Here is an 18,196-nt window from a genome sequence, read left to right as displayed (position 1 = left end):
ATGGTTTCCAAACTCTTATTGTGATTGGAAGAATTATACATTAAATTGGGGTCGCTTGCTTGAATGTTGATTGAAACTCAGAGACACTAAATATTTTTTCATGGTTTTCATGTGGTTTGTATGCTTGTTGTGCTTTTTATATAATATGGTGTATTTTCATGAAAAAATTTGTGATATGTATAGATTTTTCTTCTATATTTAAATCGATATATAAATATAATCATGTTCATAAGTATACACCAAAAATCGCATCAAACTCCAACGTTACCTGCCCAATCCCAGATGCTCTCCATGGTGTAAGTTATGCCCTAGTAGCCTAACTTAGCTTGGGTATATCTAACTGGTTTTTTGAAAATTTAAAAAAAAAAAAAAAACTTTTAACTATAATTTCTAACTGATTATGTTGGGAGATAATTCGAAGTGCGTTTATTGTTGCAAGGTGGACTTGATCCCACAGACAAATAACATAAGACAACACATAATCTTCAACTCTAATTATTGTGACAATAAATATAATAGGGAAAAGATGACAATGATTGTCGAATCAAGCTAATATTAATCTGAGCCATAGTTTACTTTTTTAGTTTTCCAGATTGTAAAGAACCAGAGTTGCTAGAACCAAGTAATAAATTGAAATGCTGAAGAGAAGTATCTTTTTTTCATATTTATTTTAATTCCCAGCATAAACACACACAAACGAATTTCCTCTCGAGTAATTTAGTTGGAGGGTTTTCATAAAAGTGCCTCTAATAACATAACCTCAATATAGCATTTAGATTCAAAAGACCAAACTATAATCAGCTAATATTAAGCTTTTGAGAATAAGATCACATAAATAAGGTAATCTCTTATTTTTATTTTTCAAATAATAGTAACGCATTAATAAGTTATTTTGCTCTTATCATTTTAACCATGCATTAGCTCCCAAGCGTGTTCCTATTTCGTTGGATACATTATTATTATTATCATTATACTCTCAACCACTATAAGGCCGACGAGGGGAAAAATATGCGACTCAAATTGACAGTGAAATTAGGTTCCCCAATCCGCCAAGTGAAAAATGCGAGAGAGGATGAAAAGGTTCATTGACCACGAGTTCCTAAAGTGCCTCTGTAGCATTTCGACATTGACATCAACCAAAAACATTTAATTTTAGTCAGAGGCAAGGAAATCTCGACCATGTGGTACAAATGAAAATGCTGTTTGCGAAAAGAGAACTTGCAAAAAGCATATTATGGTGAACAAGGAAAAATGTGAAGTATGGATACCTCCTTAATTTGACCTAGTTCAGAGCTTGTCAATAACAGTCACTGAGATAGGTTAACAGTATCTACCATATCAAAGTGACGCTCCCTCTAAATGGTATTTACAGAAGATATTACTTGGAGGTGAGCCTGAGGTTTTCATCAAAAGGATAACTTTTTCCCTTGGATTGACAAATACCTGCTATATTTTTTGTCATGCACCTTGAGCATTGGCAAAAATTGGTAAAATAGCTCATTTCCCTGTAGGCCCCGTTTGATAACCAAAACAAAAGAATACTGAAACTCGAGTACTTGAGATTTTTACCATGCTTGAGGTGTTTGAATAACTTAGCATTGCTACTAAAGACAAAAAAGTAAAATTACAGACATTTCGACTGGGCAAAACATCGAAGAAGAATATACAGTTGTTAAGGAGAGTATCCCCAATCTTTTAACCTATCCAACTGATCTTTTATAATGATGCAACTTAGACAGGAAATATCATGCTATTACCAGATAAGTACTAGTTACTGTTCTACAAGTATGCTGTGAAGTAGTTACTCGGTTTCCAGGGCTGCAATCTCATACCTAACTTCTTCCAAATGTTCATTTATGGTAATTACAGCATTCTGCACACCTTTGATGGCTTCCTTTAGAGCATTATCGTACTCTGCATCAGCCTCTGCCTCTTCAGTTCCAGAGGCTTCAGTTATCTTATTGATATGCACACACTGGTGTCCAATTGCCCTATTAAATCTGCAATTCTCGTGGCTCACAAGACGTTCTGAAGGACGGCCAACCTTCTTCAACACCTGAATGGTAGCAGTCTGCGAGCAAGAGACACAAGATGTATCAAGCAGAATAATTAGCACCAAACACAGTGCATAGAAAGAGAGTTACTACAGAACTAATTGCATACAAGGTAACACCTAAATACACCAAGACGGATGATTTAAACAAACAAGCCATCATAATCAAATTGTTTGCCATCAACCAGTCAAAAGCCAAAGAAGGTCTGAGACCTAATCTGTCAATTATTGAGTCATACAAGCGCATCCAGAAAACTAGAACATTCCAGTAGTTACTTAATCAACAGCAGTTAGGGATTAAAAAATTAAAAAATAAAATAAAAACTCATACTAAAGGCTTTGGAATAATGTAGGACCACAAACTAAATGCTTTGAAACCAAAACAAAACTCTGATAAAACAACATCCTGAAAGCACGTAAACACAGATTTTAAGCATAATCATTTACGAGAAAGGAAATGACAAGTTAATCTCTGATTACTTGTTGAGGAAAAAATGTCAACATAACCTTCATGTTCTAAATTAATGCATCCCATGCATGATGTGTGTGTGTGAGAGAGAGAGAGATTCCAAGTGCACTAACATGACCAGATAATTGCAAGACAGAGTTAAGCTCATGTCACACACCCTTGATTTGCTTAGTCTCCTTTGACAATATGAACAGTAAAACTAAAACAACCATTCATGCACTTAACACTGATCTGTGGGAGTAAATGAGATGTATATCAAAATAACAGCATATTAAATATGTACCACGAAGATAGGTATCACACAAACACATTGACTTATAGTTGAATGTGCAATTCAATGTTCTTGTGATACCAATTTAAGCAAATTGACAGAGTACAACAGCATATTTGTGCTCTGGAGATGCAATTCTTCACCTTTCCATGTTCCAATTACCACCGCTTTAACAATGGGCTTAGTTTATATCAGCATATTTCCCTTGGAAAAGGTAGTTGTCATCATCCACACCAGCAGGCCATTTTAGGAAGTTATATTAACGGGATGTGTTACAATTCCTTGCCATACTGAAGAAAGCAGAACGCTAATTGATGGTTGCTCATCTCATCAAGAATGACCAACAGGCCAACCATAATTAGCATTGTATCTGTAACCGGATCATGCAATGTACAGTAAAAGGAAAGAGGCACGTGTCATTACTTCATGACCATGGGGGGGGGTTACAGGAAAAAGGACTCAGGCAAAAATATGGAAACCGTTCATGCAATCTTCATTACCTTTTCCTGTTTCCCTTTCAATTTCTTTTTATAAAGTTACTTTTCCGAATAAGCTGATATGTTAAATTTGTTAACATAAAGACAGATAGATGCAAATCATCATCTTTTTCTCTTCTTGTTTTAGCCTATTTTCCCCCAATAAAGATTGTGAACCTTAATAATTTCTCCTAAACTCTCCCTCTTCGAATAAATGAATGATATACAGATCTCAAAAGCTACCTAGGTTTAACTTTGAAATGGAAAGCAAGCAATGTAAAAATCACAGAAAATCTTGGTAAAGGTAAAAGTTTAAACCGCTTCATGAATTTCAGACTCTCTGTTCTTCCATATATGCTACATAATTCTGAACGTCCCAATTATTAGTTTCTCTGCTCCTCAAACCAATAATTTTTTAGATGATCTAGCAGTACTTAAATTGTAATTTCTCCTTGTCCTTAATTTCACCAAGATGGACCTAGAATTCTTGAATTAAACCTAAAGAATCATTTTTTAGTTTATTAAGCCAAGATAAAGGCTCTCATGTAAGACACCATAAAGAATAAACAGGGATAGGGTCACTTCCTGGATAAGAGATGAAATTGGCACAAGAGCAAGGCCTTCAGACTAATTAATCAATGATTCAATGAAAGACAAATTCCAAGGAAAAAAAAAAGAAACAAAAACTTGGATGTTTAACTCATTCTTGTCGGAGCTTTAACATCTTATTATTTGACGTGAAATTGTTCTGAATCCACTTCAGGGATCTTTCAGTGAAACCCTGCTTGCTCTATTTGGAATATCTTACAGGAGTCTCAAGACTTCAAAAATAGAAAAATTCTAACAGCTCAGTCAACTTGGGTGTCAAGTCATGACTAAAATGTTTCAAGTAGTTTCAGGATCTGTTTACATTCCATTGTATTAGTTCCAAGAACTTAAAAAAAATAAATCAGTGTTTAAGATTTGCAGTATGAAAATGATTTGCTCAATCTCTATACAAAGCTACAAAGCACCATGAACCTAATTGACAAAATTCACTTATTAGAGAAACAGGATAAAAGGGATCAGAAATCAGAGAAAGACTCTCAATTTTCAAAAAGTACATCAACCCAATGCTATTGTTTACTTGCCCCACCTAAACATAAAGTCAAAGTAAAGACAAGCATAAGGGCATACGTTGTCAGGGAATAAACCATATTTCCCACAATGGGTTGAAAACCAGATATTACATTATAATTCACTTAAATGAGGAAAAGTCAAGATACTAATGCCCATTGAGGTAATGGGTGCAAGCACACGTATGCATTTTGATCCAGCTTCACATAGAACCTATAAAACTGGAAATGAGATGATGGTAGTGGAATTGATTTGGTACTGGAAATGCATGAAGCCCCACCAAATCAATTCTTGTGTTACTGGTTAATGACTTGTGCATCATCACAAGATAGTTGCTAGCCAACAAGAGCACCTGGCAGGAATCAGAACTGGAAATTACGTCAGGCATCTTGGTTCTACTCCGTTACTGACATTAGGCTGCAAAAGACATGCTAAGAGAAAGACGGAGACTCAGATTTTTTTGGTGCTTGCTAGACATCCGGATGTTAGATGACCAGACTTGGCAATTACAGTATTACTAATGACAGTACTGGGCCTTTGGAAGAGGAAAACACGTGTGCTTATAAAAAGATGTTTTCTTTCATCTGGGAACAAGGGAAAAGTGTGTGACAGATACATAGTTTGACATGTCTGTGTAACATGTGTGCTAATGTAAAAAATGTTTTCTTTCATCTGAGAACAATGAAAAAGTGTGTGACAAACACAGTTTGACTTATGTAAGTGCATGTAGCGCACACTTGCATGCACACACACACACAGAGGGAGGGAGGGAGGGAGGGGGAGAAGGAATAAGAGATGCCATCATTTAATAGTTATAACAGGAAAACAATATTCAGACCCTAAAGCACTCTCCTAAAGCACTATCAACCTTGTCAGCAAATACACATATGCTCATTGATTTATTAACTGGAGGAACAAAGAAACATCGACCCAAAAAGTAAAAAGTACCAGTTGCAGCTTCTGCTTTTCTTGTGTTTGAACTGATTTGAGTAGACAAGCAAGATCCTCCCGAAAGAAATCAGCGCTGCGAAAGAGTGATTCCAAATCAAGAACCTGCATTAAAGGAATTACTTTAAATTTATATGCTAAAGATGACATAATCCAAAGGAACAAGAATGGGTACACAGAAGGGCCCGATTAAAAGTCTAAACAAAACAACCCTGAACAGGTCCCTCAATTTCTAGACCTCCTACGAAGGTTATAATACAAAACAGTAACTACTACAATAACAAAAAACTAAAAGCAAATGCAAAACTCACTAACTTCTCTTGAACAGTCATTGAATTCAACAGTGATCTCACTGCAAAGTTGTTGGTAAGCTGACTCACTTCCTGACACCATATAGTCCTCAAATCCACTGTAATACAACAACATTGTAAGATCACAAAAGAACAATAAAAAAATAATCCATCATCCTATTCATTTGGAAATTGGTACATACATAAAACCAAAATCTGTTTCTTTCATCCAATTGATAAAGATCAAGGCAACTCATTAGTAACTTAACCACTGCAATACAACAAAATTGTAAGATCAGCAAAGAACAATAAAAGATTAACTCATCATCCTATTCATGTGGGAGGTGGTGCACACATACAACCAAAATCTTTTTTTCTTTTGTCCAATTGACAAAGATTAAGGCAACTCATTAGTAACTTAACCAGATTGTCACACCTACATAGCCATGGTTCTTTAAAAAGGAAATAAGGAACCCAAACCAGTACTCCCTCCATCCCATTGATAATGCCCAGTTTTCTTTTTTGGCCTTTCCCAAATTCATTGTCGCCTACCCAGAATGGATAATGTAGTTTTTGTCCAATTCATATATTTACCCTTGTAGTACATAGATTCCCTAACTTTTACTGATGAGTTAAAGGGAATGGGAAGCACTCACAATGTCATGCAAATGGTGTTTCAAAAGGCTTAGATTTTAAAGGAAGCTATTGAGAGCTTTTTTAGGTCGTATAATTGAGATAAACCACTAAAAATTGTGGATAGCGTTGCTTACATACACTCTATGGCCATCACTAAGAAATAAAAAGAGCTTGTAATCATCAGTCAACTACTGGGCTCAGTGCAGCAAACTAGTGTTGAGAGAGAGAGAGGGAGGGAGGGAGAGAGAGAATATCTGTGGTGCATAATCTACTCAAATTCCCATACAACAACACGGAAATTAGCTTGTCAAAAACAAGAAACTCTAGTTTCCATCAGAAATCCCCTGTAGAATCCGAATTCCATTTGTAACAAAGAACATTAGGGGCCTAGCAACCCTCTCTTTTCCCGTACATTATGTCTTATGCCCTGTCTTAACTCATTCAGGGCAACTAATAAGTACTGATCAATACAAATTTTAACATTGCAACAAAATTATCAAACTACAGAAAACACAACATAATTGTCTTAGCCAATTTCTTCAACTCTGCATTACTAATCTACTACCTTTTTTTTCCCCTGCAACGGCAACTATCTATCCTTTTCTACACTAATCAACACTATGGAGGAAGGGGAGCCCAAAGCAGCTTGTTTGGGGGCTGGGGAGTGAACCGCCAAACCCGACAAGTGCACTACTACACTCTCTGGACTTTTTAAGAACAAGGAAGCACTATAATTCTTTGTGGGAGAGCTTTAAAGAGGCTCTCCCTGGCCATTGGACCAAGGTCCCAATGGTTGCACTACTGATCTACTATCACCAAGCACTAAAGTCACCATGCACTCCATCATCCCCCATTCAATACCACAAGAAGACGCTTTTCACATACTTCTTCCATAGGCACAATATACCTAAAATCTGTAATTTTTCAAAAAAACAGAACAGAAGTCTGCAACCTTCCAAAACTACACATTCGGCAAGCTATCAAGGATCTACAATTCCCAACACTTCCTTGTTTTAAAGGAACATATATCATGCCCTTGTTATCCTCCACAAAAATCTAAAACTTTTCAACTTCTCATTACTAAATAGGAGAAATCCGTCATAACGCAAGCCGCATAAATTCGATTTCAGAAGCTCCACTTACTCATTTTAAATTTCTGCAAAGATTCTGTCATTCCAACAGTTCATTGTTCTTAAGGAATCTAATTAAGCCCTAATTATCCTCCAATGCAAGCTACAAAATGATAAATCATTTTCTAAAACAAGAAGAAACTCACGAAAATCTAACCGTGCAAATTTGATTCTCAGAAGCTCCGTTTGCTAAAAGAAAACAAGTATCAAAACTCAATTAAAAGGAATTTCTAATGAAATTTTAAAATTATCGAACTCAATTTTTTTTTACCTTTTGAGTTTTGCATAAGCTTGAGCTCTGCGTTGTTGGACGGCGAGGAATTTACGAAGTAAACCCACGATTTTTGTAGCGCTAACAACAACAGTATCCTCGGTATCCATCTTGTCTGGTTCATCCGAGATTGAAACCTTCTTCTCAAAATCTTCCATCTTTTTTTTTTCTTTTTTTTTTTGAATTTAGTCTGGACTTTCGGCTTTGCACGGGAGGGCGAGGGGGAGAGAGAGGGGGAGGGCAGTAATGGACCGATGGGCAAGAACCAAAAGGTATTAGTTTTTGTTCAGAATACTGGAATATTTTTAGGGTTAATCACATTTTATCCCCTTAAAGAATATCTCATTTCTCAGTTTACCCCCTAACCTTTAATTTTGCTCACTTAACCCCCTTTAGAACAAAATTACCCTTGCATTATTTTGACTTTTCATTTACCTTGTTTTCCTTTCTTTTATTTCTTTTTTCTTTATTTAATTCTTCCTCTTTCTCAAAAAATGAAAAGTCAAAATAATGCAAGGGCAATTTTGTCCTAAAAAGGGTTAAGTGAGCAAAATTAAAGGTTATGGGGTAAACTGAGAAATGAAATTTTCTTTAAGAGAATAAAATGTGATTAATATTTTTATAATGACACCTCATTTCATTTCTTGGATTGTGAAAGTAAAGAAAATGACTTCAATTCTTGTTATTTGTTCATTTTTTTGCCGGGCACAAGATTCTAGATTCTACCTACGCCTACCATACTAGGTAGCCAAGCTAACGCTATGAACGAAAGAGGAACACTAAATCTAAAATATTGTAGTGCCAATTTATTATTTTTTCCTAGCAGTTTTTGTATTGGCTTGTGCATGTAAATAAATGGATGAAATTTATTTATATAATTAGTGTAGAGGATTGAAATTAAATACGGAGCCTAACAACTCTAAATGTAAATGCAAGTTTATTTATTTAAAAAGAAATATGAGCGCATCATTGTGAGGATTTGTGCTTTAGTTTTTTTTCCTTTTTTAGATTTTTCTGTTGTTTGAGATTTAGAGAAAAAAGAAACACCAAGAAATTATATATTTGTAATCATAAATAGATCCTACATTAAAGATAATTTATTTTGTAGTATCATAATTGGATTGAAGCAAAGGGCTAGCAATTGTGACTTAAATCTAGCCATCAAAGAAATAGTCAAAATTTATATTTTTGCGATGAGAGAAAAGGTACATAAAACAAAATTTATTTTAAGCTATCATGATCAAAGGATAAATTAAGAGTCTTAGGGCAAATGCTGCCTTATGTATAGTATTAAATTAAAATTACAGATAATGTAGCAACTCTCTATGTAAATACAAGCTTATTTATTTAAGAAAAAAAAAAGAACTACCAGAAAATTATATTTTTGTGGTAATAAAAAATGCATAAAGGATAATCTGTTTTACAGTATTACAACCAAAGAAAAAGCCATTAAAGTGTAAGTGTAAATGCAACCTTATTTATTTAGAAAGTAAATATAACTATATTAGGTGTTTGAGAAAAAATCGAACAAAAGTTATATTTTAGTTTTGAAAAAAATGTATAAAAGAAACAAAACCCTTTTATTTTTTTTATTTTATAATATTAATTCTTCTTTTTTGTGGATTTTCAGCTGGTGGGTTTTCATTTATCACATGTTATGTTCTTAGTTACCGTTCGATTGTAAAATTAGCACACAACTTTGTGGTGCATTTTGCTAGAGTTTGAAACCTTTGGCCGTTAATTCGAAGACGTTGTCCTTGGATTTTCTCTTCTTTTTGCATAGGATGATAATACAAATCATATATTACTGTTCTACTACCTTGAATTACCTAATGTGATTAGACGTTTGCTTTTTCCCTTGAAGTTAGATTGTACTTTGTAAAAATACTAGCGATTTGATCAACTATTGCAGGTACTTTTATCATACCTCCACCATTAGATTAAAGAATAAAGCAATGGGTTAGTTTACTTACCATTGACTCTCTTTTTAGATGCAAATCTTTACAACATGAAACATATAAACTAGATTTGACACTGCCAAATAAAGTTTAAAACTTTTCTTACTTTCTTCCTTCTCATTTCCACATAATAGAAATGAAAAGCTCTAAAGTTCCTCATCCTTTTCTTGTTTGGTAAGATTTTATTTGCATTGTTTCTTTGTTACTGTACTTATTCACCCATTTGTTAGCACGCTAAGAGAATTTTTTCTGAAATGCTTTAGTTTTGTAGAATTTAGTTGAGGCTCGACCACATTGAATTTTCTAATTGCTCTCAACTAGTTTTGTCGTGCTACTGGAAACTTGCTTGTTTATTGTTTGGTTAAATGTTCTTAGGCAGTTGTTTTCGGCGGAGTTCCTTATCAATCAATTGGCTATAATTTGATAACGTTGATTGCAAATAGCTAGACCATAACTGAAAAATGATGTGTAAGCCTTAACAAGTATCATTGTATATGTCTCCTGCACTTTTGACTATTAAGTTTACCAATTAAACCGAAGGAAATCTTGGCAGGCTATTTAACCTACTTTTTCCCTATTTGGTCTTTCATACTACATCTTGCTTTGAAGTTGGTTGGTTTTCATAATTGTTAGTTAGAAATACTAAAGTTGTCTGCAATTACCCAATTATATATAGGTACTGAAGAAAAAATAAAAAACAAACATTTCGATGATTGCCAGCTCAAAAATTAACAGAGACTACATATAAAAATAAATGGGCACAAACAATTCATTATATTTTTCCAAAAATATGATTGCAATTGAAAACTTTTGGGTGGGCACTAGCTGTGCATAGCACAGCCAACCTCAATTAGTAGTATCTAATCTTTTTACCCCTAAAAATGACCACATATAAGTCAAGTGATGGACTAAGGATAAAATGTTGTTGAAAACCTGTGTTAGAATCAAATTTTACTTATTTGAATTTGTAAGAAAATTTGAATTTGTAAGGGATATAAAATTAATATTTTAAAAATGAAACACGAAAAAATTTACTTGGCAAAATATGGGTGGCGTTTGAACGATTTTCTCTTTTAGAAATGTTATTGAAAATTTTTGAAAAAGAAAAATCCTACACCAAATCACATTCAGCTTATACAGATACAAATTAAATGATGGCTCACTTCTTTAATTTTAGAAACTGCCATGTTTATATCTATCGTGCTTAACTATAACGTGGTTTATAGTCACTTTTTGTAGCTAAACTCTATTTATAAAAAAGAATAGGAGAAAGTAGAGTGTAATCATTAGCAAAGCTATGTACATTTGAAGGGTGAGGGTGGGCAACTGCCCTTCCACCCCTCAAATTTTTAAAATCTTCTTTTATACCTTAAAACTATTATCAATCATATTTTAACCTAGTTATAGTTTGATAGTCCCCCCCCCCCTCTCAAATTACAAAACTTATGTATTGCACCCCTACAAACAAAATAATATGGGGTACTAATTAAAATTTAAATTAATCAAATTTCCATGTATAGTAAGAAACAAGTAAAGTAAAATCTAAAAAATAAAAAGAAGATAATATATGTATAAAAAGTCAAATACTATCATATTAGATTGAGAGTAATATGGAAGGGATGGCCAATTGCATTTAATGTGTTTAAGAGAGAAAAGAGCTAATTATGGGGAAAGAAGAACAACGAAAAATACACTTAGAATATTCCTTTCTTTACTAAATTTGAATTACCATGCACCATTACTCTTTTATTTGGTTAATTTATCAACTCACTCTTAAATGATTTATAATTGGGTAATTTATTTTGGATATTAAATACACTGCAATTTAATACTCATTAATTATGTATACAATTTTGTAAAACACTTATATTATTTATTCAACTAACGAATAAAATGAGTGAAAATGCTAATTCTAATTTTTGCTTTTCAAGGAAACACATATAAGAGAATTTTACATGATAACTTTGGGTAGTTTGACATATTTATTGGCCATAATAGATTTCTTAAGATTAGTCATTCTATGCTAACTATCAATTAATAATACAATACATTACATACTATATAAGAAATTAGGCACTTTAGGATTTTGTAGTTACTTATACCACCAAAATAGTTATTTTGGAACCTGACAACTCCAACTACCACCAATATAGTTGATTCTCAATCCAATCCTTATATTGCCCAACGATAGACAGTTGCCCCTTCCCCCTCCCACGATGCTTAGGTTTAAGTTTCGCCACTAGTGTAACTTTTATATTAAAATTTAAACATGGGGTATGGTGCACTGTTTATTGAATAAAAATATGTAATAATTTTCTATTTGAATCATCCTCATCTAGGTAGGCGCACATATTAAGAGCTCAAAATGTATATTTTGTTTATAAGTATACTACATATGTATGTGCACGATTCAGATGTACACATATTTCTCATCAAGGGTCACATGTTTATTCATTAGATTATGTGTGTACAAATAGTCATATATCAATTTTGAATGAATGACAACTTTGCAAAATTTGAATTTAAAATCTAACTTTGCACATGTGTCATGGATCCAACAGCGATAGTATATACATTGTTATTATATATAAGATTTACTCTTTTTATTCATGTATATGTGTGTACAAATAGTCATGTTTATGTTCATCAAAGTACTCATTCGGCTTCGCATATATGTAGATATTTCAATTAATACGTGACATTATGATATACACTTTTGATCGTAAAAGAACACATTCTATTCATTAAGGTGCACATTACTATTGAATAAAATCATATTGTTAGGTGGACAATTTAGTTTTTCTGTAATAAATCTATTAATTGTTTTATTAACTAAACGATAACCAGCACCCTATTCCTAAATTTCCTAATACTCACGTGCTCTTACAAAAAAAAAAAAAAATCTTCCTATCCTCATTTTTTCAAATTTTCCAAATGTTTTCTTAGAAAGGCTATTATATATAACTTTTGGGGCATTTGATAAAAAAAATGATTGGAAATGTATTAAGAAAAAAAATATCAAAAGTTTCTTTTGTCTAAAAACTTGCAATCCATACAAGTTCCTAAGCCTTTTGGAAAATTGAAGATGCACATGATGAGTAATTAAAAGGTCAGGATAAAATAAATGCTAGTATACATTTTAACATGATGAATTTGGCACATATTAGGTGCAATGGTTAGAAAAATATTTTTTTTAAGTTAGAAAAATAGTTGTTTATCAGCAAGACATATCGCATATTTAAATTTTCTCTCATTTAATTTTGGATAAATAAAGTTCACATAGAATATTTTTTCATGGGTATATGTGTTGTTCTACAAGTCCTTTCTACTATAATACTATAATAGTGTTGTCATTAACCCCTTCCTTCATTTTCTTCTTCACCTTGGAATGTGTGGGTTCTTTATCTTCCTAATTGTCATGTGCTAGTATTTTACCATCCTTTCTTTTTGCCTTTGTAGTGAAATTTATAATTCAAATTTTTGTTTTATGATGATCTATAGGTGCATTATAAGTTTTTATTTTAGATTTTTGCCTTTATTGTTAAGAACTTATTTTGTAAAACGCATTGGGTAGCCTTCTTATTTGACATTGCAGAATTTTCTTTCGACATTATATAATTGAATGTATATTGACATTTTGATGGATTTGGTGTATATATCATTTGCTTGTACAGGTGAATCCAATTTTTTCCTTTTGTTCTTGATTCTTAATTCATCGCATACATCCATAGACATTTTTTACTTGTATAGTTGAATACCAATCTATTAATCCACCGTCTCTTCCCAATTTCCATTTATCATTCTAGCATGATGTCAAACCTTATAATCTCCCAAAAATTTTCTATCTAGTGTCCTATAGTTGTTAACACACCTAAATTATACACCACTTAACATATAAATTACACAATTATATATTGTAACCCTTACATTTAAATATTTTTTCAAATTAAGGATACTTTTCCAAAAGAACTAATACCTCAAACCCCTTTTAACAAGTGCCTATTGACTGTGAAATATTCTTGCTTTTAATTCATATCATGTTTGTTCTTTTATCTTGGTAGAGTTCCCTTTCTTCTCTTTCAAGGGTGTTATCTTTCATGTCCTCCTTATTGATCTAGTTTCCATCTCTTTTATATGGTTTATTCACATTCACTATGTTTTAACTTTTACAGTATCTATTTCTTTTGCAAAATCCTTTTGAGTGTTTATCACCTTCTCGGGTGATTTTTTTTTGTAAACTCTATATTTTTATTGATGAATCAATAAAGCACACATAAGGTAAGGGGCGTATCCCTATCACTAATTACCAAAGTGTATGCTATCAATGCTATAAACATCTTGCCCATCCTTTCGACACAAGATATAGACTATACACAAAGACCTAATTTTAGAGACACAAACAGCAATAGACACCCCAAGTGCTTGACACAAGTTGAACTTTTCTGCTTTTTTTTGTCATATTACTCCATCATGCAACAACTCCTTTTCATATCCTTAATAATTTGTTGAGTCATGACTTCAGTAGGATAAACTGAGTTTAGAAATACTTGTTTGTTCCTGCTGTTAGAGTGAGTTGATTATAATTATCTATTTTTTAAATTTAAATTGTAAATCAATTAAAGATTAGATAAGGATAGAATAGGTTAGTTGTCATTTTGAATGTTTATCTAGATTTGTTGTACCTTATCTTATTGTAAGTTTATATATAAACCATATACCATTATACATAGTTGTTGTGTGAAATAAAAAAAATATTTTTCCCAAAAAAACTCTTTTCTTTTTACATGGTATCAAAGCATGTAAAGGAGGAGGAAGGTGATCAGAATGAGACAAGTTAGAGGGCCGATGAGAAATATTACAATGACCTTCAAGACTTATGGAGAAAGATCTATTTCTATTAGGCAAACTCAATGGAGTGTGTTGTCAATATCAGTAGATATAACTCTCTCATACAAAAAAGAGGATGTACATTTTTCTCGATGGGTTAGATGATTGATTGAACAAGATTCACAGTGACATCTACGAATAAAGCCGTTCCCAACAGTGGAAGAAGTATATGTCTATATTTGGTGTGAAAACAACAAACAATCAATAATATTGACAAGGGGAGACAACATAGTCAGCTCGATCATGATGTCCAAACAAGTGAAAGGTGGATTGATTATATTGCCTCAAACTAAAGTGCCAACTGATGGGGATAGTTGTACTTACTGTAGCAAGAAAGGACACGCTCATGATAATGTTTGGTAGAAGGAGCACAAAGGACAAACTCATGATGTTTTAAACTGCATGGGTATCCGGTTTGGTGGAAGGAGCACAAAAGACAAAGTCAACAAGCTGATTGATTAAATGTTGTTGGTCAAAATAGAAGTTTTGGAAAAGTGGTTACTACAACTGCTGACTCAATAAAATCAGTTACGATTTTTAATATTGCATAGGCACCTTCTGCCGATACCTCAAACACTTGTTAGCACCAAGATAATTATAGTCCTTATTGGCATGACATTGACTGGATTGTGGATTCAGGAGCTACTAATTATATGACCTTTGATTCAAATGATTTCTTATGTGTTATTTATCCAAAATGTTCAATGATCTCTAATGACAATGGTATTAGATATCTAGTTACATGGGTTGAAACTGTTATCCTATCATCATCTCCTTCTTCACCTAACACATTATTAATTTTCCTCTCTAGCAAATAAGTTACTATCTGAGTTAATTATAGCTGATCTTAATTTTGTAGCACATCTAACCTTTTATTTTCTTCAAGATATTCTCACTAAAGAGATAATCAGTCATCGTACTAGGAACAGAGGCTTATATTACATAAATGAATTCAGTCAGGGTAAAGCTAATCAAACAAAGAGCACCGAGAATACTAAAGAGAAAGAGATTTAGTTATGGTATCGGTGGTTTGGACATTCATCATTCAGTTATATTAGGCATTTTATTTCCTGATTTATTTTTTACTATAAACATTGCTAATCTAAAATATGATACTTGTTCCTAATCAAGAGTCATATGGTCCCTTATTCAATCAACCCAAATAAATATAGTGCACAATAATGTCTCGGAGCCCTCATCAATTACTTCATCCATTAGTATTCGTTGGTTCATTCCATTTGTGGATGACTATACTAGAATGACTTGGTTATACTTGTTGAAATATAAGAATGAAGTGTTGCATATTTTTAAATCATTTTGTTCAATGATTCATATATAGTTTTTAGCTACAATCAGGATTCTTCAGTTTGATAATAGTGGCGAGTGTGACAATCAAATATTATAGGACTTTTTCAATACTAACAGTCTCATACATGAAATTTTCTATAATCAGACTTCTCAGCAAAATGGAGTGGTTGAGAAAAAAAATTGGCATATACTAGAAACAGTACCTGACTTGCTAATTGGTACAAATACTTTGCACTGATATTGGCTTGATGCAATCACCACAACAGTTCCATTCGTTAAACAAGATACATTTAAAAGCCATAAGTTTTCAGATTCCAATGTAGGCTCTCTCTAACCATTTCATCCTAGCATCGGTGCTAATGATTCCACCATGAATGTTTGGTTATGTGACTTTTATTCATTTACATAAGAATCACCACAACAAAATGGATCCTTGTGCTATCATATATGTTTTTTTTTTCAGATATATTGTGTACAACAAGGATCATTGGTCTTATGATCCATCCAACAAGAAGATGTATGAAATAATGGATATTGCTTTTTTGGAATCAAAAATTTTTTCATCATCAATATCCAATTCTTCACTTTAGGGAGAGATGAAAGATAAGAAAGAGCAAAATTGGTCAGAATTGGCATGGTCATCTTGGCCAAGTACCAATCAGTTTAATGCCGATTTACACCTTGATATTGATGTATCAATTGTCGATTTGCCAATCATCGATGGTGAAAAAAGTGATTTGCTTATGACTAAGGGTGGAAATACTCCTAGGACTAATAATACTCCTGATGGCTCTCAAGAAATTGTTGCTGAATATGTCTTTTGAAAAAATTGATATAGAAGTTGATATGAGAGATATAACCTCTTCCTCCTTAATATCTGATCGTTTTTCTCTTGAGAATATTTTTTATATTAATACTTTTACTACATTTTCACTTTCTACTGATTTGAATATAACTGCTCATTATATGTTGCCTGACAAATCTAATCATAGCAAGCAATCAAATCGATAATCTCCAGATGCCCATGTAAAACAGTCAAAATATTTCATTGCTAATTATATGTCAACTCACAGGCTATCTAAATCTCTAGAATTAGCTGACATTCCAATTAGACAATATGCTACTTTTAGGGATCCAAACTGGACCAAAACTGTAAAGGATGAAATGTGGGCATTGCAAAAAAATAACGCATGGATCTTAGTCCCACTATCAGAAAGAAAGAGGACCATGGGATGCAAATGAATTTTCACAATTAAGTACAAGGCTGATGGATCAATCAACCGATATAAGGTGTAACTTGTGGCAAAGGGTTACTCGCAGCGTTTGGCATTGGTTACTAAGAGGCTTTCTCACCGGTTAGAGACAGTCAGAGTCTATTATCTCTTGTAGCCAATCTTGATTAGTTGTTATATTAGTTTTGTGAGAACCCGTATTTTTTTTTCCATTTTCTAGATTTTATTATATTCAATGGCTTATTTTCTGCATTTTCGTGATTAGGAAAATTTCTAGATACTTTTAAGGAGCAGATATAGTTTTTAGATGATTTTTCTAGTATCGAATAGTTTTTGAGAAATGAAGAGCGTATACCGGACGTGGGACCCATTAGGGCGAAAAGTTCGGAAAAATTCGGTCAGTTAGCTTAAGTTTTGGATACTGGATTTAATTAACCGGGTGTTAAGAGATAATTAGAGATTGCTATTTGGATTGGTGTGAGAGGAAACAAAGAGATAGAGATGCATTTATGGAAGTGACAAGTGTCACTTGGATATTGGGTTGACCTTTTGACTACTATTCCATGTTTTACCATTTGACTAAATAAACTAAAAACTTACCAAAATTTGCTTCATTTCCAAGCTCTTGTGGCCGGCCAACTTCAAGGAAGAAAAAAAGAAAACCTCTTTAACTTCTTGATTCTCTCTTGCTCAAATCCAATAACTCAACCATCTAATCTTGTTTTTGTTCCATAGAAACCCTTAAGGGAGTGTTTGTGAGGTGTTTAATGGAGTTGTTTGGAAAGCTAAGGGGATTAGTTGCTCCATCTCTTGTATTGCTAAGGTAATTAGTGAAGGACCCCTCTCCTCCCTCTAATGATGTTTAATTCATGATTGGTGGTAGTATAAGATGCAATTTTATGGATTATATTTTGATTTTTGGTTGAATTGGTGAAGTTTTATAATTATTGGTGATTTTTCTGTTTTCATATGAATATGATTATGTGGTCATGTATGATGATTGGAAATGGTATTTAAGGAAGCTAGAAGGTGGAAAAAGTGGTTAATTGCAAGCAATTTCTGTTTTGGAAAGAAAATTGGAAAGTTAGGGTTTCATTGTTCTTCATTCTGCCCCGCACTGTATCACATAGTTAGAGGCCGAATTGGCTTTT

The 18,196-nt window shown here is 33.0% G+C and overlaps 1 protein-coding gene across 2 annotated transcripts; it reads right to left on the bottom strand.

Moving 5' to 3' along the window:
* Positions 1–1,580: 1,580 nt before the first annotated feature.
* Positions 1,581–7,882, bottom strand: LOC113762629. Of its 2 annotated transcripts, none has more exons than XM_027306165.1 (4): positions 7,661–7,882; positions 5,649–5,742; positions 5,334–5,438; positions 1,581–2,071 (listed from the first exon to the last, which is right to left on the bottom strand). In XM_027306165.1, exons 1-4 carry the CDS (start codon positions 7,816–7,818, stop codon positions 1,802–1,804), a joined length of 627 nt encoding a protein of 208 aa, XP_027161966.1. In that variant the 5' UTR covers positions 7,819–7,882; the 3' UTR covers positions 1,581–1,801. The 2 variants fall into 2 exon arrangements, with proteins under 2 accessions (XP_027161966.1, XP_027161967.1); XM_027306166.1 differs by having other exon boundaries at positions 5,645–5,742; positions 7,661–7,867.
* Between the last annotated feature and the right edge of the window lie 10,314 nt (positions 7,883–18,196).

The sequence above is a fragment of the Coffea eugenioides genome, chromosome 2 (assembly GCF_003713205.1).
Source record: "Coffea eugenioides isolate CCC68of chromosome 2, Ceug_1.0, whole genome shotgun sequence".
Classification (NCBI taxonomy): Eukaryota; Viridiplantae; Streptophyta; class Magnoliopsida; order Gentianales; family Rubiaceae; genus Coffea; species Coffea eugenioides.
This window is presented reverse-complemented; position numbering and strand designations above follow the sequence as displayed.